The 27877-nt window shown below is 36.1% G+C and overlaps 1 protein-coding gene across 1 annotated transcript in view; it reads left to right on the forward strand.

The window, feature by feature from the left end:
* Positions 1 to 27242, forward strand: part of UFL1 (UFM1-specific ligase 1) — a 42393-nt gene extending 15151 nt beyond the window's left edge. Inside the window, exons 2-19 of the mRNA XM_009320164.1 lie at positions 3394 to 3539; positions 4610 to 4638; positions 5404 to 5501; positions 6337 to 6451; positions 7679 to 7809; positions 8453 to 8511; positions 11923 to 12069; positions 13245 to 13420; positions 14145 to 14324; positions 14713 to 14833; positions 17661 to 17783; positions 19724 to 19844; positions 20833 to 20996; positions 22123 to 22253; positions 22768 to 22848; positions 23610 to 23695; positions 24142 to 24322; positions 25014 to 27242. Of these exons, the coding sequence (XP_009318439.1) occupies positions 3394 to 3539; positions 4610 to 4638; positions 5404 to 5501; positions 6337 to 6451; positions 7679 to 7809; positions 8453 to 8511; positions 11923 to 12069; positions 13245 to 13420; positions 14145 to 14324; positions 14713 to 14833; positions 17661 to 17783; positions 19724 to 19844; positions 20833 to 20996; positions 22123 to 22253; positions 22768 to 22848; positions 23610 to 23695; positions 24142 to 24322; positions 25014 to 25226 (2302 nt within the window). The 3' untranslated portion in view covers positions 25227 to 27242. The remainder of the gene's footprint in view (positions 1 to 3393; positions 3540 to 4609; positions 4639 to 5403; positions 5502 to 6336; positions 6452 to 7678; positions 7810 to 8452; positions 8512 to 11922; positions 12070 to 13244; positions 13421 to 14144; positions 14325 to 14712; positions 14834 to 17660; positions 17784 to 19723; positions 19845 to 20832; positions 20997 to 22122; positions 22254 to 22767; positions 22849 to 23609; positions 23696 to 24141; positions 24323 to 25013) is intronic.
* The last annotated feature ends 635 nt before the right edge of the window (positions 27243 to 27877 follow it).

The following is a 27877-nucleotide window of genomic DNA, read 5'->3' on the forward strand; positions in this document are numbered from 1 at the left end:
ACCTCTCTGGGCAACCTGTGCCAGTGCAATATCACTATGCTTATAACTGTTGTGTGTTTATATGCTTCATCTGCCCCTTTTTTAGGTGCTGGTAAAACACAACTCTAACCTTTAAAAACTTTTTTAAAAAACAACAACCCAGCTCTATTTACAGATGACTACTTCCACGGATCTGGCAACTGTGGCTTGAATTCAAGTCATACACACACAAGTGAAGGTCAAAACCATTTGTCGTGGTTTAACCTCAGTCAGCAACTGAGCACCACGCAGCCGCTCGCTCACTCCCCCCCACCCGGTGGGATGGGGGAGAGAATTGGAAAAGCGCAGGTGAGAAAAACTCGTGGGTTGAGATAAAAACAATTTAATAATTGAAATAAAATGATAAGAATAATAATATGATAATAACACACAAAGCAAGTGATGCACAGTACAATTGCTCACCACCCGCCGACCGATGCCCAGCCAGTCCCCGAGCAGCGGCCCCCCCGGCCAGCTTCCCCCAGTTTATGTACTGAGCATGACGTCACATGGTGTGGAATGTTTCTTTGGCCAGTTTGGCTGTGCCCCCTCCCAGCTCCCTGTGCACCTCCAGCCTTCTCAGTGCATAGAGCATGGAAAACTAAAAAGTCCTTGGCTAGTGTAAGCATTACCTAGCAACAACTAAAACATCGGTGTGTTATCAACTTTGTTCTCATCCTAAATCCAAAACACAGCACTGTACCAGCTACCAGGAAGGAAATTAACTCTATCCCTGCCGAAACCAGGACACCATTCTACTTCACTTTTGGATCTTAACTACAATGCCCAATTTGGCCAGCCCAAAGAGAGATTCAGACTTTAGGTGGGATTCTCCATAGCCTGTAGACTATACTCATAATTAAAGCACTTCAGATACAGTTACGGTTAGGCAGGGGAAATCCAGTTCTAAGTTCCCAGTTTACTTCACTTTTGGATCTTAACTACAATGCCCAATTTGGCCAGCCCAAAGAGAGATTCAGACTTTAGGTGGGATTCTCCATAGCCTGTAGACTATACTCATAATTAAAGCACTTCAGATACAGTTACGGTTAGGCAGGGGAAATCCAGTTCTAAGTTCCCAGTTCTTTTTCCTGATGTTCCCTGTGATAGCCTGTTTCTATGTAATCTTCATAAAAGTTGCCCCCACAATTGCTATCACATTTTTTCCCTACCCTTCCAATACACCATTCATTCCACCTAAATACTGATGTCTAAATCAAGGGTCTGGCTAAGGAATCTTCCTTGCTGTCTTCTTTGGCAACGGAGAAAAACAGGCACCTCCAGTGAGTAATTAGTTAACTTGTCTTAGACGTATGTTTTAGGAAGAGCTGAACAACAATTTGAGGAGCCTGTCTCACTGTCTATGAAGGCTCCAAGACTAGACCTCAACAGCTGATTCAGATACCTAAGCTAAACTAATCCTGCCCCTAGTTTCTCGTCACAAAGAAAATGACCAGTAAAACTGAAGCCACATGCTTATCCCACTACAAACATGCCGTTAGAATTTACTACGCCAGTATCTTGCAAAGTATTTCTTCACACTACTTAAACTGCACCCAGCATGACACGAACTATGCCAGAGACATTTTCCCCTAACTTTTGAAAGGCAGAGAAAACAGTGTCAGTGAAAACAGCGGCTACGCAGGATCCGTATCCACAGAGAGAATCTTGCCAGCACGAAATACGGAAGGGCAATGGCGCAGCCTCGGCGGCACGGACCACCTTCCCCCCGTCGGGCAGCCCACAGTCTCCTGGTGCTGTTTCACGCGGGAGGTGGCAGGCTTTGACGACAGAGGCTTCCTCCGCTCGCCCCGGGGCGGGAGCGCTGCCGCGTGCAGTGCTCTCAGTCCTTACCACAGACAAGTCAACTTCGGCTAACCGCCGAAAAGGCCTTTAAAACTGCGTGGCTGACCTCTGATCTGACAGCTAAACGAATTCCGCTCACTCCTTACTGCGTAATAGCGGTGCCATTAAATGGCGACACTGTTTACCTCACATCCCACTTCTAGCTTAAACTTCATTTCAGTTTTCAGTAACGCCAGCTTCCAATGTTGCACATATTTCCACAAATGCACTGAAAGCTCCGCTTATGTTTCAGACCAACTTTTAGCCCTCGCCCTGTCAGAGAAGTCGCCCTCACGCTGGCAGCACGGCGGCAGCAGGTGAAGCCCGCTGCCCAGGCCTGAGCTCGTTTGAGTTCTGCCTCAAACAGACTATTTATTAATATCAGAATATAAATAACATCTATGTAAGACTAATTTTAATTCTGTCATGTAAGTAGGTGTTTGGGATTCCAAGGATATCTGATCCATAGTTTCTTTGTGTTACTGCGTTGTATTTGATCAGCTTGAGCCCCACTTAGTCTGATTTATTACTGTAGTTTATACCGCAGTAGCCTCCAGCCTATAATTATGAAGAAGAGTGCCATTGCTGATAACATTTTCCAAGTTGCCTCTGTTAAATAGTAGACTACACGTTCATATATTTTTCTAAATGATTTAAAAAAACTTTGAAAAGATTTCCCATTTTAAAAGGATATATTGAAAGGATGTATTCATTTATTAATACTTTTCTAGATTTAAAAAAGGCCAAGCTTGTCCTTAGGGAATACGTCCTCAAATCAGGAATTCGTCCCTTTCTGCTTGTTACTGTCGACCCCTGGAAGACATCAGTCACACGGACAAAGTAAACTGCATGTATACAGATCTTCACTGAATGGGGTCCTACAAATACTGGCTCTATGACCACCAGAGTAATCAGGCTTATAGCTATGCAGTCCCTTGTTGATAACATTCAAAACCAGAAAGCATCTATACAAATAACCGCTCCCAACTATGCAGTCTCCACTCCAAGATGTACCTTTCCCATGACAATTTCAGGAGCTTCTAAACACCATGGGAACACAGCACCATTAGCAAACATCAAGATCTAGGCTACAAAGCCACTTAAGTGCTGGAAAGCACTCTAAAAGCATTACCCCTGAAAAAAAAAAAAAAAAAAAAAAATCCCAAACAAGCAAAAACATCCCCTAAAATAAAAAAGTACGGAAGCATCAAAGATACAAATTCTGTGAGCACAACCATTCCTAAATTCGCGGGCAGGTGCATTCTTACAGCAAAAGGGGCTGACAGCTGTTGAGGAGAAGAGTAAAAGCTGTTTTAGAGAGATGACCCACGCAAGTGAAGCCATATGGATGATTTGGGGGGTGATAAGTAGGATCCTGAAATTAGTTTTTTGTCTTAAAAAGTATTTGCACAGAACAGCAAGTAATCTTCATTGTACTGCCTGTGTTTAGTATTTTTGAAACATCAGTTTAAAGATAATTTTAGCAAGTACTTACTTAGAATAACTGATTATTCTTTATGCTGTTAATAGATTGTCAGAACGGAACTGTATAGAAATTGTCACTAAACTGATTGCGGAAAAGCAGTTGGAAGTAGTGCACACACTTGATGGAAAAGAGTATGTCACTCCAGCACAGATTAGTAGGGAGATCCGGGATGAGCTTCACGTTTGTGGTGGTAAGTGTGGCATTTGCTTTCTTCCTCTGGATTTGGAAGTTAATTTTGAGGACTACGGAAAGAATTTGAAAGTTTTCTTCAGTACCCTCTAATCTTGCAAAAAAAGTGAGCTTGCTTCCTATTGCTTCGTCTACACATTAATTCACCTACTATTATTTTATTTTCACTTTAGATCTGTGTTAAGCTTTTAGGTAAGCATATCAAGATATGTTACTTGGTTCATTTTCACCCGTGCAGAATTTCTGAGGTAGAAGTGGTCTAAGAACCCTTTTGAAGGAAATTTGGCATTTCAGTATGGTTGAGTATCTGGCCCAGATGTTTGGCCTTGACTCAGAATTTCAAAATCATTCTCCTTTCATGTCATTAGTAATAATAATATTTTTAAATTGTCATTGACAGGTCTTTTATTGTACCAGTATGAAAAGCCATCTGCTTTGTAAGATCTGACTTAGATATATAAGGAAGCAAGTACGCTTGAAACTGCTTTTTGTCAATGGTTTTAATGAGAAGACAGTGTATTGTACTTTTAATTATATTTAAGGGTGAATTTCATGGCATCGTATGTTTGGAAAATTAAGTTCCTTACTATGTTCATACAGATTAGTCATTTTCTTACTATTACCACACATATGCCTCAGTTTGTGTTAGGCCATTGTGTATCATACCAGTATGATAGCTTGAATTTAATTTAAAGTTGCTGGTTTTTGTTAGTAGCATCATGCAAAGGTAGAAGGTTTTGGCAATCTCCATTTTGATACTCATGGAATAGTGGTCAAATCCAGATCAGCATCAAGGCAAAAACTAATTGGGAGGGAGTTTGAACAGTGATTTTTACTTCTGGAATATCTGTATTGGATTGTCAGCAAGGCTGTAGGGTAGAACAATATGGGATATCTTGCACTGACCACCTGTGGTTTCCGTGATTTGACAATATATAAAGCTGAAGTTGGTTTAATTGGTCTACAAAAAAGTAATGAAGAAATATGTTGTACACGATGGTCTATGCTATATTCTAAATCTGTTCAAACATGTTTTAATTACTAAAAGTGTATTTGTACTTTTTTTTGAAGGTCGAGTAAACATTGTTGACTTACAACAGGTAACTTTTTAGTAATAAAAAACTATGCACTTATTTCCTTTCTTCACCTCGTATACTGTAAATATGGAGTTCATCAGTTATACTCCAGCTAAGTCATTTTTTTTTAAAAAGAATAAACTTTATGAAGAGCTGGTAGCTCATGTCAGAGTACCGCAGATTACTCAATCCATCCATTTACTGCTTTATTGAAAGCTCCTCTCTGCTTAATGATAATCTGGGACCTCTGAAATCACTGCTAAAATATGCAGATTTTCTTTCTGAACTCTTCCTTTATAAACTAAGGGGGGCACACAGAGAAGAAATATGTTTCCCATTTAAATTTAAAGCTGCAGGAGCATGCATAATTAACTTTGCACGCCTCTTTGGATCTTCCCTCTGCCTTCATTAATCTCTTGTCTCCACTAATCTTTATCCTCCAGTAGTCTTCCTCTGTGACTAATTTTCCCTTCTGGCTTGAGTAAAATTACTTGGAATCAGAAAACCTTTTTGAAAGACAATTTAGTATTTTCTGTTCATAGCTTTCTGGAATTTTTTATTATATAGGTTTCTTTTAACCTTGTCACAGTTGCAAAGAGAGCTTTTTCCCCCTAAAGCATTGCTGCTTTATTTCAAATCACAGATTAACTGCGTATGTATGCAATAGTATAAAAAAATAAAAGCGGCTTTCCTCAAGACATAGGAATGTGTAAGTGTGATATCTCGATGTTTGAGTACTAATTGCAATTTAAAGTTCTGATAAGAGGTTTTGTTGGGGGTTTTTTTTAGGTAATAAATGTGGACCTTCTGCACATTGAAAACAGAGCTAATGACATCGTTAAATCTGAGAAAACTATTCAGCTTGTACTGGGACAGCTTATAAATGAGTGAGTACTTTCAGGAGCCATATGTATAATTCACATCTCAGTGCAGGCTAAAAGTGATGGCCAGCCCCTTAGTTGCTTCTGAAGTGAAATACATTTTTCTTGACTGCTACTAGGACTGCTTGGTGGTGATCGGTGCTTGTTTTCCAAATGGCAAGTGAGACCGATCCCTGCAGAGCATCCAGTGAATCCATGGAGCAAAGGCCTTACTGAATGTCTCTGCCTGGTATCCTGCATTTAAGAGGCTTCATTTCTTTCCCAGTGTCTTTGTGTACAGCAGCCAGATCTCATTTGCTCTGTGGCTTTGCTATCCACCCCAGCTATGGACAAACCCTCCCATTTTTTCCCACCTCTTGCTTTACTTCACAAACCTAAGATGTATGAACAAGTTATTTCATGGCATTCAGCATTCTTAGCAACCACTGGAGTAATACTCTTATGGGGTTGTCTCTAATCTTGATTGTGCTGCAGGATTTATTCTTGGCAAAGAATGTGGCTCTGTTGAAATAATTAAGACTATCGTGCTCACTAAAGCCCTTTTATAAGTCTCATTGACATAATGTTTTCCTTTTCCTGCTTTTTGACAGTTTCATACAAGCAGATAAATGGCCAATTTTAATACTAGCTACCGGCTTAGCAGGCTTTTAAAAAAACCCCAGATTTTCACTGACATTGTTCTCCATTATTCGTTTAAAATAATTTTCCGTTTATTTTTGCCAAGATGCAACAGGAAGAGGTATAGTGCCAGGTCAATTAATAATTCAGCATGTGGCTAACAGGTTGATCTTGAATTTCACACTTAATATGTTGGGGTTTTTTTTTCTTGTTTTTAAACAAGGAGTTACCTGGATCAATTAGCAGAAGAAATAAATGATAAACTACAGGAAACTGGCCAGGTGACAATATCGGAACTCTGCAAGGCGTACGACCTTCCGGGAGACTTCCTGATACAGGTGATGCAAGCCACCAACCTAGCAAATGTAGAATTGATTGTGTTCACCTTCTTTTGTTATCTTTGCAATATCCATGTCTTTAATTGTGATGAGCTGCTTGTCATTCTAAGAAGAAAAGTATTAAAAACATAAGGGTTGCAGTGTAACACCTATTCGCAGATTGAGGTTGATGTTTGCCTTTTCACTACTGGGCAAAATTTCTTCAGAATCTTTATGACTGTTGGGAACAGATTAGGATTAGTAATGTTAGGAACAGGTTAGATTAGTGTAAGATCTGAAAAATTATTTGTTTGAAATATTAGAGATGTAGGGGTAATTTCATCAGTCTCATTAACTACCCAGGAAGCAGAAATACAATGGTAGAGACCTTTCGATTTATTCAGAAAAGGTAAAATACACGTTCGTTTCTAGAGGCTGAAACCAGACATTCAGAGTAGAAACAAAAAACTATTTACCTTTGTTAGTGACTATTGTAGTGTTTAAAAGGATTAGCTCTTACCATTGTTGACTTTCGGTCAAGGTTGGATTTTGTTTGGAAGATACTTTTTTCAAAGGGTAATCCTGTGGCATGGGTTAGGTGAACAGTCATATTAGGTACCACAGACAACCTTGCTGACGCTCAGTTTATGAGCAGGTTTCCTCTAATATTTGTCACATGATCAGCTTCTACAAAAACATTTCTAACATACAAAAATTATTACATGGTTTCTCTTTGTTTCCTGGGCAATGTTTCCTGAGTTTAGTTCACTTTGCAAGGATGCACATTTATAAACTGTTTGCACCTCTTTCTTTTGTGTTTATTGTTGCTAATTTTTATCTTGACTGTTTGAAAAAATGGATAGTGAATTTGTCTGCCACTGCTTTGTACAAAATTAATACAAAGGTTAAATCTTTGGTTTGGAGATGCACAATGAAAACTTACTCATTTATTTTGCAAGGTTTTCCTTCATCATTAGATACACATGTATCTGATAGAAGAGGGCATTGTTAGGAAAGCTGAATACCCTGAAGTTTAGAGTGTGGGCCTTAAAGGCATCAACTTACATGTAGTAAGACACTTTCTCAATATACCTAAATAATAATTTCCACTTGTAGTCCTCATTTCTGAATATTTTATCTGTCTTAGCAAAACTAATTTGCTGATCTGTTAATACAGATTTTTTGATTAATTTTTGTTTAATATCATTAATATACAATTTTAGCAGTCATCCCAGCTTCTATTTACAGGCATTATCCAGGCGTTTGGGTAGAATTATTCATGGACAACTAGACCAGGAAAACCGTGGGGTGATTTTTACAGAAGCCTTTGTGTCCCGGCATCGAGCACGCATTCGTGGTCTCTTCACTGCGATTACTAGGTAAATTGCAACATCTGCAACCACATATTAAAATTTTTTTTACCATAGGTCTTTATGGACCAAATTCACTTGTGATTGAAAAAGAACAGAAAATAAAGACCTATGGATAGATTTCTTTGAGTGTTGTTCAGTTCCTGGGTTGAAATATTCAGTTATATTAGACTCACTTTTTTGAAATGGGGACCTCCTTTTGAAAGGAGAACAAGGAAAGTATAACAATATACAACATATTTAAGTTTTTTGGCTGAAGAAAATGTTAATCAGTAGTTCTTTCATTTGTTTGGAGAGTATCTATCCTCATTGTCGTTACACTGCTCCCCAGTCAATTACATATTGATGTCTACCCATGTGATTATAGATAATTTTTTCTTAAGTCAATAACCTCTGCGTCAATTTGTATGAAGATAAAAACTTGGGACAGCAGAAGTTTCTTTACAATAATTGTCATGGCTTTGTGACAAGATATAACTTCATAGTAATTCGAAATTAAAACCTTGTAAGCTGTGTTCAACCATCAGTGTAGCACCCTGGGGCTAAGATATTATGTAGTTTCGTCCAGCTCTCGTAACTTCTCTTATTTCTAGATTCTCCACATCAATTTCAGGTCATTAACTTATATTGTTTTGTTTTTCTTTTTTCCAAGGCCTACACCTGTAAGTAACTTGATCACTCGGTATGGATTTCAAGAACATTTACTTTATTGTGAGTTTCATTCAGACTGTTTTGTATTTTTGTAAATTCATAGATTCTTCATTAATAGAAGTATGCTTTCAAAGAAGCATTTTAGTATATAGCCTTAATTCTGGAATAAAGAACAATATATTTCTCTTTAGTGTAAAAAGTATTAAACCTTTTGTGCTATCCATAACTGAAGAGATGTTCTCTGTATCTAAAGCAATGAAAGCATATGTTGATGAAATGCTTCTGGAGGCAGAATGATGCAAGAAGCACAGTACTCATTTTGTCATCTGTTTTGTTATTTGCCTTTAGCTATTGGCGGTTTTATCAGTGAAGCACACAAAAGGGGACAGATTTTATGTAGCCAAATGGCATTAACTGCTCTGGATTTTATTTATTGACTTTTCTCTGTGATAGCAGAGGCAGAGCTTTTGTTATGCTCTTAGTTAAATGTCTTTATATGCTGAGAGATAAAGCATATCCTTAAACTGTTTGCTTTTATTTTCCGCAGTTCCTTTTTTAAATAGGAATGCATAAAGATTTCCTATCCAACTGCTGAAACTTTTAGGCACTACTTAATTGTTTCTCACTTCTGATGTTGCAGCTTTTCTTTGACTACCCCCTCCTGTCTGTCCAAAATGCTGCTTCAAGCACCATTAGTCTTGTATGCTGGCTGACCAAGTGCTGCTGGTCTCCGGAATCCTTTAATGATTTTCTGTCTCTTCTCATGAAAGTTAATATTTCTCTTCTGTTCGATTGGGTCTTTTTGCCTTCAGGGCATTGCACACTTTAGCTCCACTGTAACAGCTCTCTGCTTACCTTCTTGTTCTTTGCGACAAGCTTATTCATTAAAAATTAAAATCTTAGAAATTAAATAAAATCATATAAACACTCTACTTTCACATAATCAATTTAAGGTTTCCTCTTTTTTTTGGAATGTGCCATCCAGGTATTCACAGAATAAAAGGAAAATCTGTTAAACTGCATAATAGTAATGTTGTAGTACCCAACAAATTTCAGTATGCAGTTACAGTCTTTTTCAAACAGGTCCTGCAAATACATGATCATGTTTTGCTCATGTACAGTATTAATGTGAATTGAAGTTCTAGTGTTTTCCTGTCACCAGTAATCATCATGATGGCTAAGTGTATTTCTAGTACTTTCTTTTTCTTGGTTTTTTTTTTAGTGAGTTTGTTCATTTTTTTCCTTTAGTTTTTCTTACTGTGTTTCATTTCCTCTGCAGTTTCATATGTTTCAAAGAACTTTTTACTCACTGCCAGAGTACATTTGATTTTATTCTATCCATTTGCTGAGATACCATTTCAATTTCACAAATGCTGGAAACTCGAAAAATGCCTTGTAATGATATTACTTATACTCTTCGCTTTTTATGTTTGTCATTACTAGCAATGTGTTTTAAAGTGGTCTTTGTCAGTTTTGTGTCTCTTCCAGAAAAAAAAAGTAAGTTCATTGTACTGGTTGTATAATTTACAAACAGCTAATTATTTAATCAACACTTAGTGTTGACAAGATAAACAATAGTCTTTGGTTCTATCACATAGCTGTGCTGCTATTCCTGTTAAGCTGGCATGAAGTTATAATAGAAAATAATTTTAGGTATGAGAAACTGTTTAAATTAAAACGCTAATTACAAAGCATAATGAAAGCACAGATGTTTTTCATTTCTGAATGTTGTTGCTGATGTAGGACAGGCATGGAGGGACGCTTATTGTCTTTGCCAGACTTTGACAGAGACCTAATAGGACACTACAAACTACTCAATCACCTTTTAAAAAATAAGTGTGAGATTACAGTAGTTCTGCAAAGGTCCTGTTGTTTTGATTTAAAACAAAAGACCATCTAGGTATAATTGTAGTAGGGGCTGTGAAATCTCCTATGAAAGCACCTTCTCTGCCCTGGAGTTTTAGAGCTGGCACTTGAAATAATACAAAAATTAATGGGCATCTTCATTTCTCCCCCTTTCTCTAAAGACTCTGGTTCATTGCTAGTGCTCCACAAAATCGTTTGAAAATCTATTAAAGTTTTACTCTTTTTCCCAAAAACTTTGAATAAAAACAAGTTGAGATTGCAAACAGAGAACTAAACTGTATTTTCTGACAATTGCTTAAGTAGAATAGGCATGTTGACTCTTATTTTCTAGGGTAACTATTAGTAAGTATAAAAATCCAATTTTATTTTCAGAATCTGTCTTACTAGCTCCATTTTATACAAGGTAACTGAACCATGGCAGAACATGATTTCTAGCTCTTGTCCTAGATTACGTAAAGCTATGTCTTGTTTAAATCAGTTTCGAAATTTTTTCGGTGTAAGTACTGTTCAGCTTTGTTAATGGCAGTTGTGTTCAATAGCTGCTAGCTTATAGAGGCCTATCTACACTATGGGCATATCTGACAAAAAAAAAATCATGATTTAATATGCAGTATTTCTTCTGGAACAAGGTTTTCAGGTAAATCTTCCTGTGTAGGTGAGCTAAACCTCCTTATGCTATATTAAGCATGTTGTAATGTTGACTACTACTTGTATTTAATGAGGAAGAAACCGTACCATGTGATACCATTTAGCATTCTGTTCCAGGGCAAAATCTGTCTTTTAATCTGACAATTTAAATCTGTCTTTTAATGAAATAGAAATCAACACAAACTGAGGATAAAAAAGCCATCTAGCAAAGTTCTGGAAATCGTCAGAGCTTGGCAGTTGGTGTCACTGATTTTTTTTTTATCTATCTAGTGACTTAGGAAAAGGCAAAAGCAGAACATAGGAGGCAAATCAGATATTCCTGTGTACCTTTAATGGATTGAAAATACCTTATTTAGCATCGAGAAAGGCTTAGTACTTTGGTACGATGAGTTACCAATACATTCTTTGTCAGCAATATTTGCACATTATCAGGAGGTTATTACTGGCAACCGTGTGAACATTGTAAACCGTGAAGATAGTCACCAGTAGGAGGTGCCCACATTTACGCAGTTTAGGTAGCAATTTTTCATGTCATTTTAGTGTGTTCAGATCTCTCTTTTTTTCATCTTGGTTAACATGCAAGCAGTGAATTCAAAGAGAACGTTATTAATAAAATGCTCATATATTTTATTGTCTGGCCAGAGAAAGATTCTTTTACGACTACATTTTCTAAATTAAAAGCTCAGACTGTCCAGGTATATGTTAAATAAAAAGTGTTTTGATACTGCCATTGTGGCTCACTCTTTTGCAACATTGTGTGATTTCCAGAGCTTTTATCAAGACATTCTCATGAGTGTTAAAAATAATTGATAGAACTCAGAAATGTTTCACTAGAACAAGCACAAACAACTAAGGGGGGGTGGGGAGAAGAAACAAAACAGGGAAAATAATTGCTATGTTTTGATTAATGGATATATCGAAGTGAAAAATGTCGCTTCATTTATTTTCTTCTTGTAGCTGTGCTAGAAGAACTTGTTAGCACTGGTCGTCTAAAAGGCACCGTGGTTGGTGGGAGACAGGATAAGGCTGTGTTTGTTCCAGACATCTATGCCAGAACACAAAGCAACTGGGTGGATTCCTTTTTCAAGCAGAATGGTTACTTAGGTAATTAATTTATATTCTCATAGATAAAATACCTTTCTAAAATCAGTTTAGGTAATTGGTCTTACCCTAATATAGCTAATGTCTATAATGAAGCCTCACAAGAATAAATGGAAATCAATACAGTAGTTGATACTCCTTCATTAAAAGACCATCTTGCTTATAATGATGTCTGTTACTTTATCACAAAGAACCATATTTCAGCAGAGAGAACCATACTGCTAAACAGTAACTTTATTTCTCACAGAGTAACAAATGCTGCTTTTACTACTGTTCTGAAAACATTTCTTAGACTGCTCGTTGTAAACTTTTCAGATGATCATGTGTGACCCACATGGTTGGAGTTTCAGTCCAGGTGTCCAGATTACAACCAAACTTTGGCTGGTAATAGTCCAGATAGCCAAGCGTGCAGTGCACAGGAAGAACCTTTTCCAAAATAAGAGCTGTAGAATTGGAGTGGGTAGCACTACTGTCCTGGTTTGAATCTGAAAAAGCCTGTCTAACTTAAAGCTGAGTGGTGCTGGACGATGGTGTTTTAAAACAGGAGCTATGGGAAAATGTGGACCTGAATAAACAGAGGAATGTACCCTTATGTTCCCAAAGGGCCAGTCCATAAATAACAGTTAGTCTTGCAGTTTGAAAAGGTTCGGCATAATTTACTGTAGTAGTATTAAGTGTTTCTGTAATATTGCTTGACCGATAGAGTATCTGTCAAAGTCTTTGAATGTTTTCAGAACATCTAAGTATAAATGGCCAAATAGTCAAAATGCTTTGCTTGTGAGGCATTACACAATTCTATGAGTATATTGGAGTAACTTTTGAAAAGAAAACATTTTGACATTGTATGTATTGTAAATATTGTTTGTGTTATATTAGAATACTTTGGAAAGGTATTGCAAAGATAAACTTAATGCTATAAGAATCTGAAAAAAAAAGTTTTTTTTCCAAAACTCAGACCAAAGTCATGTCCATGATTTAATCTTCGTATTTCTGTTAACTATGTTTAGGTGTAGCTTGTACTGAACTGAGTTTTAGGTCAGCATCAGCTTGAGGCTGCATTTACTTGTATAAAAACTACATGTAGTTCTTCATTTCCTGCTTTCAAAAAAAATTACCACATCAGATCCTGTATGTATATGAAGGTACTTAAATGTAACAGGCATCTAACTATTTTATAGAATTTGATGCGTTGTACAGACTTGGCATCCCTGACCCAGCAGGCTACATTAAAAAAAGATACAAGTCCACACAACTCTTATTTCTGAGAGCAGCTTGTGTTGGTCAGGAAATTGTGGATCAAGTTGAAGCCTCTGTAGAGGAAGCCATCAGCTCTGGAAACTGGATAGATGTAGCGGTAAGCAATCCTTTCAGTTGTTGTTGGATTTATTTATTTTGTCTTATTTTTGTGTCAGGTGATACTTTATTGAAACTACACATATGTATAATGAAAATTCCATGTTGTCAAAGAAGAGTATTCCGTTTAAGTAAAATAACAAGTAAAAAGGCATTATTTGCCTTTAAGTTGGTCTGAACAAAAACAGGGGAAGGACATATCAGTATTTGGTTGATAGATAACCTAAGACTAACTTTCATTTCAAAATTAGTGCTAATGTATTCTGCTAGAGAGCAATATATTTCTGTGGGGGGGTTTTTTTTTGGAAAAAAGTTTGAACTGAACTCTTATGACAGTTTTGGTAAGCAGAGGTATATTAGCCATTTTGTCCTGGCTAATCCTAATTTTAGGCCTTACAGCATTACTTTGTCGCTTGTAAGAAGGCCTGCTGTTGTTTTGTGTTTGGTGTTACTCTGTATCTGTTGAACTGCATTTTGAAGAAGTTGCCATGCATTTTCCCAGAGGTAACACATATTCTAGAGCAATGTTGATTTGGGATGTTAGAAGATTTAAAATAGTGTTTACTCTTAAATTACTAGTTTAATTTAAAAAGTGCAATATATTCTAAATACTTAACAGATGTCAAATGGGATGTCTGTGGATTCTGTTTATCCACATGCAAGTATGTCTGTCCATTCTAGAACAGATTATAGTATGTAAATGATTTTGATTTTCTTCACCCTAGACTCTTCTGCCCAGCTCTTTGTCAGTAGAAGATGTTGGGATTTTGCTTCAGCAAGTGATGAGATCTTTAAACAAAAATTCTTCAGATTTAGTCTTCACTGACACCATTGTGGTCAGTGAGAAATTTCTAAGCAGCTGTGCTGATCTATTTTCTGATATGATGCAACAGAAAGCTGAAAAGGTACAGTTTTTTTGATTGTCAAGATGCAATATACATTGAGTGTTGGAGTATAGTTTATGTGACTTTCTATTTGCTGTTACCATCTCTTTACATCTCATCTGAAATACAGCTTAAGAAGAAGGGCAAAAATGAAGAAAAGGTTTGTATATGTAATCAGTGTAATTTAATGTATATTCAGTTGCACTCAGGGAATACCATTACACTATAACAGTATGATCAGATGCTGAATTTTGAAGAGGAGAATAAACAACTGTTCATGTGTTGCACTTGGAAAACATGGTGTTAGATTAGTATACTTAAAAATGGCCAGATGGCTGAAATGTTTCCATATGTATCTTTTGTTGCTGTGTGTATCTTTTTGCTATTAAGTGCCTGTTCTTCATTTTAGGAAATGAAAAATAACCCCGTTAATATAATCACTGAGGAAGATTTAAAACAGGCTTCTGGTTTAGAGAATTCATATGCTAATAAAAAAGACAAAAAGGATGAAAGAAGAAAGAAAGCAACAGGTAAGGCATCAATATTTAGCTTAAGCGAAAAAAAAAAAGAGACTTGTTTAGCCTTGGAAATATTCAAGTATAAAGTCCATATAGTCATCGCGGACTATATTTTGTAGTCCATTAGTTGCCTCCAGTCCATTGCTGAAGATGTTTAAGAAATAATCCAACCACTTCTCATCATTATACTGTAGGTGTAGATATATCTGAGATATGTCCATGATAACTAATTTCAGGTTTAGAAGTGCAGAGGAAGTACCATAAAGGTATCTTGAGTTAGTCCAACACAAGGCAGCTGGCTTTAGAAGCAAGGAATCCATGTTCGTTTATTAGTATGGTCCCATAAGATTGAGTTGTGCAATGAGGACTGACCAAACCAGCATTAGCTCAGGGACCTCTGTACCATTTTTTATTACACAGTGTAGATACACTCTTACTCTCCACTTTTCAGGGATCCAGGAAAATTAAAGTATTTCTTAATTGTCTTGAGAAGTTAATTCCATAATCACTCTGTCTAAATTGAGAAATGAGGTATTAAGATGGGGGTTTTTTTGAGAATATTGTACCTCTTTTCTAAGAATCCCATGCCAGACAATTTTCTGTTGTTTGCACACATAATAGTTATTTGGAGATTCACACAGTTTACTTCAAGGTATATTCTGGGTTAAATTAATCCCAAGCCTTACTCCATTTGAGTGGTGGCTGTTTGGAATATATTTTAATTTGAGGAAGAATAAAAATGTGTGGCTTTAACCCTTTCAAAGCTTTCTGGTTTTTAAAACATTATTCAGACTAAAGACTGTATTTTCAGTCCCAAAAACTTTATGTGGCTCTTGTGTTGCTACAGCACAGCTGAGCAATCTACGTTGAACTCACATGCAGAGTTTTATGTGCTACTGAAAGTAACAGAATTAGAGCACTGATGCATCTAGCTTAATTGAATATACTTTTGCAAAATAAAAGATTACATTCTACTCTTAAAAAGGCCATGACTGAGTTGACATGGAAACTAAACTTATTCTTGCCACAAGAGACAGCAGATTTTTCTTGGCCATAGCTGAGGCAGAGAAGCTTGAACTTTAATTGAACTGTCTTCAGTTCAATTAAAGAATGACTTCAGTTTCCAGCCCTCTGAGGAGTGAGACTCTGCTGAGCATGTACTACGTGTCTAGACACATTCGTATCCACAGGTAACATATGCTGCACCATCAGCAAGCACTACTCTGAAGTGTTTTTTTAGGTGTATTACCTTAAAACAATCAACGTCACAGCTTAAGGATTAGATGTTGTTATTGTGTATTGGCAGAATGTGGCCAATGTCACGTTGCCTATCTTAAGGTCTGCGCGTGACTATATCAATATCTGTTGTTTACGTGTAACCTGACGTGGCGTACTGTTAATGCAGTTCATACAAATACAGATTCTGCCATGTCTTGGATTAATGAAAATTTTTAAGATAAATTCTCTATTGTCTATTTATAATACCATTTGCAACAGTCTGTTACAAACAAGTCTCTATAGAGGCATGTACTCTTGAAATCCTTTCTGTAGGTTACAGTCCATGTATCCTGTTGTCATAAAATACGGCTTTTCTGGCAGTAGTCTCTCTTGCTTCATCTCTCTGTGGATAAGATCTTGACTGCAGGTTGCAGCTTCTTCTGTACGGCTATTCAAGTGGAATACAGAATGAAGGAAGCTTGTTTCCAAAAAAAATAGTATATTGCACAGTTGACAAACAGTTTGTATCTCCTCAGCTGAATGCAGTCACATTTCAAATAAGTTCGTGAAAAACGCCAACTCTTTTGTTTGGGTTTTTTTTGGAGAGGTCACAAACTCAGGTGGTCTCACAAGTACACCATCCGCTGCTAGCTGCAAGTGAACTAGTTTGCTGTTCCTGCAAAGTAATGCTTAAAAATCCGTCTATAGCACGTAACAGATGCAGTTAGCTTTGTGAGTAGCAGCATCTTGTCTTTGTGTTTCCTTTTCTTGAATGATACTGTTACATAATGTAGTTAATTGAAATCTTGGACCTTATATTTAAATGGAAAAGTAACTACTTTCTCAAGACTTAGTGCATGTATAGAACCAATTATTCTGGAGTTTAAATTTCTTTCAAGTGAAAAGGGAACAAGCTGTGAAAAAGGGAACAGCAGAACAGCTTACCTTGTGGAGAGGGACTGTATTGCTAATTGACATCCTGTCTGCAGTGTGAATACATGGATTATGGGACCTATGAATGAAGTAATTTGTTATGTTTGTCAGAACTGGAACGTCTCGTTGCTTTATAGTCATCTAGGAATAGTTGAAAAAGAATTTGTGTTCTAGTTAATTGAATGCACGCTTCCAGGAATATTTTGGATAAATGCTTCCTATGTAGGATTCTTTCTCTGAAAGTTAACAAAGTTACATTATCTGGAATATTTTTCAGTAGCTCAGTTGTTCAGCATCACTGAATAAAAATGCTAAATGCTTACTGAGATGCTATTTTCAGCCAACAGAAAATCTCCCATTACATTATGGGCACTCGTCTCTCATCTGTTTCCAGCTGGAAAAAGATATTGCTCTTTTTTTTTTTATGTACATTATGTACATTTGATATGATCAGTATTTGCGGTTATTAATGACATTAACTTAAACAAAGCTTTGACTCAGTTGCTTTTTTTTCTTCAGAATGATACTTACGAGCCTAAGATTCTGAAATATATAGTGTAGGTTACATTTAGAATCAGGTTGTGGTTTTTTAATTCAGCATTAAGTAACACAGATAAATTACCATAATATTGTAAACTTTTTAAGTGCTACAACTTTACTGTGTACTGAGCAAATAATTCTCCACCAGAGGGCAGTGGAAGCGTGAGAGGAGGAGGAGGTGGTAACGCTAGAGAGATCAAGATTAAGAAAACCAAGAAGAAAGGTAGAAAGGATGCTGACAGCGATGAAGAGTCGCAAGCAACTAGCACAGGTTTGTCGTTTTATTTTGGGCACTATCTATTCATACTAACATGTTTTTATCACTCGCTTTTCCCCATCTCTCTTTTTCCCCACTGTATTGATAAGGTCAGGTAAAATATCAAAGAAGTTGAGAATACTGTTTAGTTACAATTGTATCAGTGGATATGATGTTGCTATTTAAATGAAACGGACATGCCATATGCACTGAAAAGTATAACTTAGTCTTTAAAAAAAAGAATTTAAGTAAAGGAAATGAGAGCATTTTTTTTTTTTTATTTGATTTTTTGTAAGAAATGCCTTAGATTTTGGGATGAATGTTATACTTGGTTTCTTAACACCTGCTGAATAGCGTATGATAAATGGAGAAGTTCTCATCCAGTTCCAAAGCTTAATTACCATAAATTAACAAATCATAGCAATGAAACAGTACTTAGATGTTTTTCCTCATAGGGATAAAATATACAGTCAAAATAAAGTTTTAATATTTTAAATAAGATTCATCTGTTTAACTGAGACTTCTACATCTGAGCTAGCTACCTTTATAACTATTGACTTTGTAATGGAGGAAAGTACGTGCTTGGAAGGCCTAGTCTGTCTCGCTTGTTTTAGATGTGTATTACAGGATGAGTTTGAATTGCTCCCTATTGGTGCCCATTTCTCTAGCTTTACTGTTAGGAGAAGGAGCATGGATGGCTTCCTCAGAAGTAAATGCCTACAGTATTAGACTTCTAGCAAACAGTGGTTGCAAATGAAACAATCATAATCACGTGTTATTTCTTTTATTCGATGAAGTACAAGAAATGTGTACTTCCATTTTAGACTTTCAATACTGATGAAAAATACTTTTAAACACAATATTTGAAGTTGTGAAGTACAGCATCTTAATTTTGTATGATACTACTCCCATAGATTACTGTAATTCACATATAAATGAAGTTATTTTTCAAGCCTGCTCGGTTACGGAGTAAAACGGTGTTACATCACCTTTTTTTTGATGTAGCCTTTCATGTTTTACAATTGTTGCTGCTTGTATTGCTGTATTGTAATAAATAGATTGAACCAAAATCCCAAGATAAATTCAGATGTAACCATTTGAATATAAATAAGACCCTTCCAAAACATGATTTAAGCTCCCTTTCCACCTGTTTTTATAGCCTTGTATGTTGTTCATTGCTACTGTGGCACGACTAGGGACATCATTGATTTCCATTCATTCAGTTACCTTATGTGCAGAATAAACCTGTTTCACGCTGCATCTGGAACATGGAGTGCCTGTCCTTTTCTGGTTCCCTGTCATCATCCTGATCTCATTCTTATGTGTAAAAACTAAATTCTGCCGCGTGCAGACAGACTTCATATTTTGTCCAAAACCAAAATACAGATGCACTAATTTGTATGCATTTACAAGCAGCATGTAAGTTGATTTTATTACTGGAACTTCTTGTCTGGTTTAATATTCTTGCTTTATCATGTCTCAAATTTTATACTGTACCCTCAAGCTTAGGATACTCTCTGTTACATGATTGTGTACCTTACTAAATGGGGTTTAAAAAGACCCAACAACCTTGTGAAATCCTTCAAATAGAAACGTTCTATTCAGTTTTGACATTTTAAAAAAATATTTGGTCTTGGTGACGTCATCGTTTCTAAACTGATGGGTGGGCCCGGCAGTTTGAAATGTATCATCAAAAAATGTATGTCCTCATATACTACTTAAGTTGTCTATTACAGAAGATAACTTCTAAGTGATCAAAAGAGAAATTTTGTCAGTTTTTATATGCGTAAAATTTAACTGTCATGTGTAGTCATCCCTTTTTTTGCATTGTTGGTAATGCGTTTCTTCTGTGGAGGTTTGGGCTTTGAGGCATTTCAATGTCTCTTGCCACAGAGTAACTGCAGCAAAACTAAATGTAATGTTTTCTCAATGAATGTTGCTCATGGCCGCTATAGGTAGGAATAAGCAGCCAGAGTTCCCTTTCATGTCACAAGAGGAAATTCAGGATGTTTTAAAGACCCACATGCAGGATTGCCCTGAAGAGCTTATTACAGAACTTGCTGAACATCTAATAAGGTAATTTCAGTAATTCAACTGGTGTTAGAAAGTCTGTGGTTCCCTTCAGATGAATCTTCTCTTCAGTCTGTTTTCTTGCTTAGAAAAAAATGTTTTGCTGATGGAAGTGAACCACAATATTCTTTGTCTATACAGCTCCATGTTACATACTTGCTTATGTATTAGAAAGCTGTGCTGACGCAGTAATGAGAAATAATGCTTCTGCTTAGCAGTAGGTGGTTCTGCGTCCTTTGTCAGCAAGCGTATTTTCTGGTTCATGGGTGTATTTCCACCCCCTTACACTGATCCATGTTGGGGTTTCATCAGTCCCATCTTCTGTACAGCCCTTGGTATATGTTCATGTTCCCTGTCTTTTGTGGCTCTGCTGGTACCTGTGTGAACTGGGTAGTAAGCTAGGTCAGCAAACTGATCCAAGCAAAGATGAATAACTTCTTTTAAAAGATGTTCCATACAAGAGAGAGGATGTAAATATGTGTGTTCAGGGCAAAAAGGACATGATAGGACTGTAACAGCCCAAGCTTGAATAAACTTGGGAGTGCAACAATAACTGCATCTTTAGACGGGCCTGTGCTATTTTCATGCAACTTAAGTCTTCCCCGCTTACAGCTCTCATTGATCTGAAATTTGTCCACAGACCCCTGAAAGAGTTTGTGAATAGCGTTGCTTCTGGAAATCTTTTCTATGTTTCATCTTGTTCCCATTTAGGAGTTGTTATGAGTTAAAACCTTGGCAAGCATTTACATACCATGTGTACTGTAACCAATAGTACTTCTGCAATTACAAAAGTACATTTTAATTTCCTAGTGCTTTTTTCCTATTTCAATTATTTGCTTTTTATTTATTTCACCATTCTGTGGCATTCATGCCCCATTCATTTACTGTGAAATGAGGGAGCTTTCTCTGTTGCTGATATGTTTGGAAAAACCTTCTACAGTTTTACACTTTGCTTAATGTTCCCTTTTTCTCCTTTCTTCTTCCCTGTTCTAAGACCTTTAACAAAAACTTATCAGGAAGTTGTGCGTTCTGTTTTTACATCTTCAACATCTTCCTCTGGAGCTAGCAGAAGACAGACTATGAAGGACTTGCAGGAGGAATTCTCAAACTTGTACAACAACGTTCGGTTATTCGAAAAGGGAACAAAGCATTTCACAGGTACAATAAGTATATACTTTAAAAAATGAATATGCTTCTTTAAGGATGATGAATTTGTTCCAGAATCTACATTCAAGGTCAAAGAAGAGGAACAGTTTAAAAAGGAAAAACTTAGACATGTGTTTATACTGCCTAACACTGACCTTATGCTGGAGTGCATTGCTTTGCACACTTACTGAAATATGTTCTCTTTATTTCATATCCATAGACTATTATATCTTCTGTCAAGATAATTGTGGGTTCTTGTCCTTCCTTCCAAAGTGTTTGCATCCCTTCCCAGTTTTTATTGTCGGGGGGAGGAAAGGGAGAGGAATTAGTAAGCTTACTTCATTCTGTCACCTGTGCCACTAATGAAAGAATTGAATACTACCTGATTCTAACAAGCCCCTGTTAAAACCTCTTTTAGGTTTGATACTGAAAGTAGCTGATCCTTGAGGGTAGTTTTTCAAAAAGATGTAGATTCATTTTGCAGTGGGCTACTTTGTAAGGTGTCTTCTTTAGCTACCTATATTTTGTGACAGAAAAGTAGCATCAGGAAAATATTGTAGATGTTTCCAAGATTCTCTGCTGTATTCAGCTTTCTTGTAGAACTTTCCCTGCGGAAAATTTATAACAGAAGGAAACACTAGCAAAAAATCCCAATATTCCTATGTTTAGGAATAAATGGAATTATTTCCCATTAGCCTCTGTTCTTGTACATGTATTCTGTAGCCTCTTTTTTCTAAATTTCTACTGTTTCAGTCTTAAAGTCATGTGCCTGCTCTTCTGTTTAACTGCTTGTCCTGTAGACTTTTCCTTTACATACTTTTTATTGGTTGATGGATAGCAGTGATTGTTCATTAGTGGTTCAGGAGGATTGTACAGGGGCTAGTTTACTGCTTATACAGGTACACCTTTGAAATACTAACAATGCATTAAAATGTGCTTACAGACCTGAAAGCTCACATTTTTCACTGAAGAATGTTCCATGAGCAACTGCAAATGAGGCATGTTAGCCTCATGTATCCAGATAACTTTCTCATACTACTCATGATTGATAGAGTCCCTGTTTTAGGAGGTGCTGTGATAACTGTCATAGGAATCAGATAACTATAAGTTACTTTTAATGACTTCTTTCTTTTAACAGATGAGACTCAGACTAACCTTGCCAAACACCTGTTGAAGACTGTCTGTACAGATATTACAAATCTTATTTTCAACTTCCTAGCATCTGATTCAATGATGACAACAGAAAATTATTCTGCAATCACAAGTGAGGTACATAGATAACAGTTCCTTTTTAACAGTCTCAAGTAGATCAGTGATGTTTATTTAATATTTAATTATCTTCTGTTCCATGAGCAACTGCAAATGAGGCATGTTAGCCTCATGTATCCAGATAACTTTCTCATACTACTCATGATTGATAGAGTCCCTGTTTTAGGAGGTGCTGTGATAACTGTCATAGGAATCAGATAACTGTAATAAGTTACTTTTAATGACTTCTTTCTTTTAACAGATGAGACTCAGACTAACCTTGCCAAACACCTGTTGAAGACTGTCTGTACAGATATTACAAATCTTATTTTCAACTTCCTAGCATCTGATTCAATGATGACAACAGAAAATTATTCTGCAATCACAAGTGAGGTACATAGATAACAGTTCCTTTTTAACAGTCTCAAGTAGATCAGTGATGTTTATTTAATATTTAATTATCTTCTGTTTATATATGCCTACAGCTAAAATGGTAATTAATATTACAGATTATTTCCATTCTTGTCTCATACAGGTCCGGACCAAGATTTTAGGTAAATTGCCAGAAGACACCAAAGGTCCTTTAACCAAACTGCATACTTCTCTGAATGGCAAGGTAGAGTGATCCAGAATCTTTGAGTTCAGATTTTCCGTTCTGCTGATACAATGCTAAAAACAGCTGATATACATAGTGTAGTACGTAACTGCTGCTGCTGTGAAGGACGAAGGCAAAGTAACCTTTTGAATTTGTGTAAGTCAATGAGAGTAAGTACATTTTCATATCTGTGAATTGTAAGAGGTGAAAAGGCGATCTTACATTTGGATACTGATAGTCACCTAGCTCTTTGCTTCTAGATGGAATCCAGTGTATCTTTTATGTGCAGGTGAGAAAACTAAAAGCTGAGAGAGAATCTGAAGTTTAAAGTGGTTGATATTTCTTGTATTTTGTTCCTGAAGTTCCTGATTGTTCTCCCATGTATTCTTAACTAGTAAAATCCTGGATATTTTAAAAAAAACCTTCAGATTATGGCAGTGTAAGTACAAAGGAAAGTAATTTATTAATTCTTTTATGCAAAAGGCTATACTGATATGTTTCTTAAGAAAAAATATACCTGTAAATAATCGTAGAATATGTATTCCTTTTTTAATTCCATTTTTAAGACTAATGGGTTATAGTTTTTTTCAGTATTGAAGTATATGAACTATTAGAAGATGAATAAAGTTAATTTCTACTAAATACTTTCTACTTTCTGGGTTCTTCCCAGTTTATTCCAAATGTATTCACAGTCATCTGTTTGTGTGATTAATTGTGAACAGTAGTTATCCTTTTTTATAATCTGCTAACACAGATTAAATATTTATATCGTTTTTTAATAGAGCGTAGAAGATTTTCTTTCGTGCCTTGATTCTGCAGTGGATATTTGTGGTATTATGGTGAAAAAGGGAGACAAAAAAAAGGAAAGGTACCTTAATTTTATTTATTCTATGCACAGTACGTGAAATGTAGCTCTGTTGCTGCACAAATGTTAGATGGTTAGTTTGGTAGCAGTCACGCAGAATGTGTAAGTAAGAGGCAGTCTTCCACTCCAAACTGTTTAACTGAAAAATACAAAGTCAAGCAGTCCTAATTCCATGGGAGAAGGAGGAGGGGAGAGTTCATATTTAGCTAATTTGCTTGACTCACTGCTTACTATGACATAGTTTATAAATTCTCTAGGGGGCTTTCAAAATCTGAGCTACACCAGTGCTAGCTTTTTTTTTTTTTAATGTGGAATTTCACATAAAGAAATGGTCAGTCAGAGGAGAAAATTAAAATTAGTTGAAGTTAGATATGTTTTAGAGTCTATTATCAGCTACTATAAGACAGAACGAGAAACATATTTTTATATAATGTGTTCCTGTTCCTTAGGCAAGTCCTGTTTCAGCATAGACAAGCTCTGATTGAACAGCTAAAAGTCACAGAAGATCCAGCTCTTGTTCTGCACCTGACATCAGTACTGTTATTTCAGTTTTCAACCCACTGTATGCTTCATGCACCAGGAAGATCAGTACCACAGATCATTAATTTCCTAAGTGGCAAGATCCCAGAGGTATTCCTTTCTAGATTTTCAAGGGGAAAGTACCTTTTTTCTATGACACAACATAAAAGTTGTGCCTTATACTATTTCTGCTGCATAAGACTGGCACCTTTGTGTTTCATGTCTAATCATTACTTCATGTACAGAATATACAATTTCTCTAATCTGTACTGTATTTCAAACCTATCATTTCAGGGATCTGTCTTCAATTTTTTTTTAATAAAACTAAAAATCAATCTGTTATTAGTACTGTAGCTTTTGTCTTTATCCGTAGAGACAGCTATGTATTGAGGGATGTTCTAATTCATATAACAGAAAATTTTTACACTCTTTTTCCTCCCAGCTAGAGCATGGTTGCTTTTTAAACTTTTCTAATTCAGTTTTAAAGAAAGATATACCTCTTCAAAAGTAAAAATACTGAAATTCTATATTTAAACTGTCAAAACTGGTGATGTTTACTAACTGCATTGCTTTCCTGCTTCAGTGGTTAATTGTCCTGTTCTTGCAGCATAGATGCACTTTCATGTTTCTGCCTCTTTGAATGTCTCTCAGAATTTAGGTTGCAAAATACCTTGATGGAAATATATTTATGTGTCACTACCCTCTTTAGGCAAGAATGGGAGAATGCTTTTTTAATTAAAGGTCTGTGTACCTTCTCCGTAACATTGACATTCCTTTGTTTTGTTCTGTTTTTTCCCCTCAGGATCAGCATTCTCTGTTAGTCAAATACCAGGGATTAGTAGTGAAACAATTGATCAGCCAGAGTAGGAAAACTGAACATGGAGACGGTGACACAACAGATAACCTGGAAGAGGAGGAAGGCGCAGATACCATTCGAAAAGAGCTCCAGGAAATCACTACTGCTATCAAAGATCTTGTTCTCAGACCTAGGAAATCTTCTGTAACAGAGGAATAAAATTATTATTCAGTGCATCCACATCCATGATATAGTCAGATTTTATTTTTTTTATGCTGAAGGGGAGGATAGCAGAAAATGCTTGACAAACTTTAAAATTTGGCTTCTAACAATTGCAAGTCACAGCCAGGGAACACAGTTGTTGGGTGATGGTGGCAAATGGAGTTTTGTTATGTACTACTACAGTGTACGTGTAACACACATTAAATGTAGATGTGACAGAGCACAGTTGTGGACACTGGGTATGAAACTAGTGTTTTTCAATTGGCATCTTCATGTGAGGCCTCAAGAAATGGTTGTTCTTCAAGTAACAGTGTATTCTGTTCCATACTTACACAGACTTATAGTTTTATTTCTCTGATTTGGATTCATAGTGATCTAAGGATTGCCTGTATATCTTAATTTCAAATACTAGTTTTGAAAGATATACTGATACCTAATAGTATACCAAGGAAAGGCCATCTTTACTTTTTGATATCATTAGTGGATGTTTACAGCTTCTGTTCACTGGACCGCAACAGTAAAAACATTGAGTACAAGTGTACATTGCTAAACTTAAGAAAAGTGACCCAGTACTAATGTGAGTTTCTAAATGTAGTGAAAGCTTATGAAAATCGGCACACTCATGCTATTAATGTATTCTGTTAATGTCCATAATAACAATTCATTTAAAACTTGTAATTCGGGCAGAGGAGGTGGTACCCTTTTGCACTGGCATTTTGGGAGTGGATGAATACTGTTATGCCTGCCATGTTTTACGTGCTATATGTTCATTCGGTGGACTTGTTGAGTTCTTAGTCCAGTTCCCATAGCAGTTAGAAGCACTCACTTGCATTCTGTCAGCTCCTTGAGAGAACTTGTGGTATTCTGTTTATCCTGAGTTTCTTGAAAAGAATTTAGTTTATGATCTTTCTACATAAACTTTATAGACCGAAATACTGGCTAAAGTGTTTTCCTCAAGTTTTTTACCAGCCTTATTTTTACAGGAGCGGTACTGCATGTCTTCAGGAAAGTGGAAAAATGTGTAAAATAGAGTTCTGCCACTATTAATGACATAATTCTTGTATGTCAAATATACTTCTAGCTTATTTTTAAGATAAGATAATTTTCAAACCAGAAATATTTTAGTTGTATTACTTCAGTAATGCCCATTGATTTCATATGTGTAATTTCATGTTTTTGCTTAAAATCAGGTTTGAGCAATAAGAAAAGTAACAGAGTTCTTTTCACTAAAAATGTCATTCACCCATTCTTGCCAAAATTCTTTGATGCTGAAAGAAAAAAAATTCTGTGCAATCCCTACTCTGTTCAAGTATTTCTGTTTTCCAACAGTTCACGTATTTTACAAGCTTGATCATAAAAATTCCCAAGCCTGAAATAGCAACAAATGAAGGTTGAAGAGGCCAACTATGGAAGTTCAGGAACAGATTAACCAATGTTAAGTTAATTTTGGTAAGGTAAAAAATTGAATTTTATACATATATAAAAGGCAGTAATGTTTAACAATGTTCACATCAATGATGATCTTTTACCAACTGTAAGGCAAAACAGTTTGCCAGTTGTAAGGCAGAAGCAAAGGTAGTTGTTTCTCTTTCCTTGGCTGAAGGCCGTCACAGCTGACAATAAAGGACAACGAGAAGTAAGAGATGAAAAATATTCAGGCTGTTTAACTTTGTTTAAGAAATAGAGTTTGCATACAGGGAATAGGTTTGATTTCTTGTTATTTAGCCAGAATAATTATTACGTTCCTATACTGAATGTAGACAATTTTATATGATATTGAACTATTTTGTAAATAATACGCCATATGACATTCTGTATGCAAATATGAAATTATTTTAATAACATTAAATGAAGTATTTAAAATGCATTCTGTTGACTTAGCCAATGGTTGATCATGCAACTTGCAGCTTTCAACCAGCAATTGGTAACATGCACCATTTGACTTAACATGCCATTCTGAGTGTCCCTGTATTTTTGTTTGATACTGTTTTATGCTGGAATAATAATGAACTTCTTATAAAACTTACTATATCATGTGTTAGACTTGCTATATTGTAGCCAATGTTATAAGAATGATTAAAAAAATATATTCTTTGAAGTAGATACAAGGGAAGCACTACAATTCAGAGATACCTTCTGGCTACTAAAAGAATTCGAGGAGACATAGGTTGGAAAACCTTCCCAGATATTTTTGTTGTCTCTTAGATGTGGAAAATCAGTCTTTAGTTTATGATACAGAAGTATTTTGAAAAAGAAAGAAAAGGAATATTCACAATTTCCTGAATATTTTGCTAATTCATGAGTTTTTTCCTCTCCCTAGGAGGAATGTATGCAGGAGGAAGAGTAATCTTGTCTTAGAAATCAGAGGTTCAGTTCACAAAACAAAACTGCCCTTTGGAATATCTAGGAAAATGAAAGGCAATACGAAGTACACAAATTGACGCTTTTACTTTGGTTTTAAGCATTTAGTGTCAGCCTCTCATTGCCCTTCACCTACGGTATTTAAACACCACCATTATATTTTTATAGACTCGTAAAGCTGATGTGTATATATGCATGTGTGTATATATACACAACTATTTATAAACATGCATCTCGTAGCCTCATGTGCTGCTACTCTCAGCAAATTGGAATGGGTGCGTTAGCCA

Source organism: Pygoscelis adeliae, unplaced genomic scaffold, assembly GCF_000699105.1.
Source record: "Pygoscelis adeliae isolate BGI_AS28 unplaced genomic scaffold, ASM69910v1 Scaffold41, whole genome shotgun sequence".
In the NCBI taxonomy this organism is placed as follows: Eukaryota; Metazoa; Chordata; class Aves; order Sphenisciformes; family Spheniscidae; genus Pygoscelis; species Pygoscelis adeliae.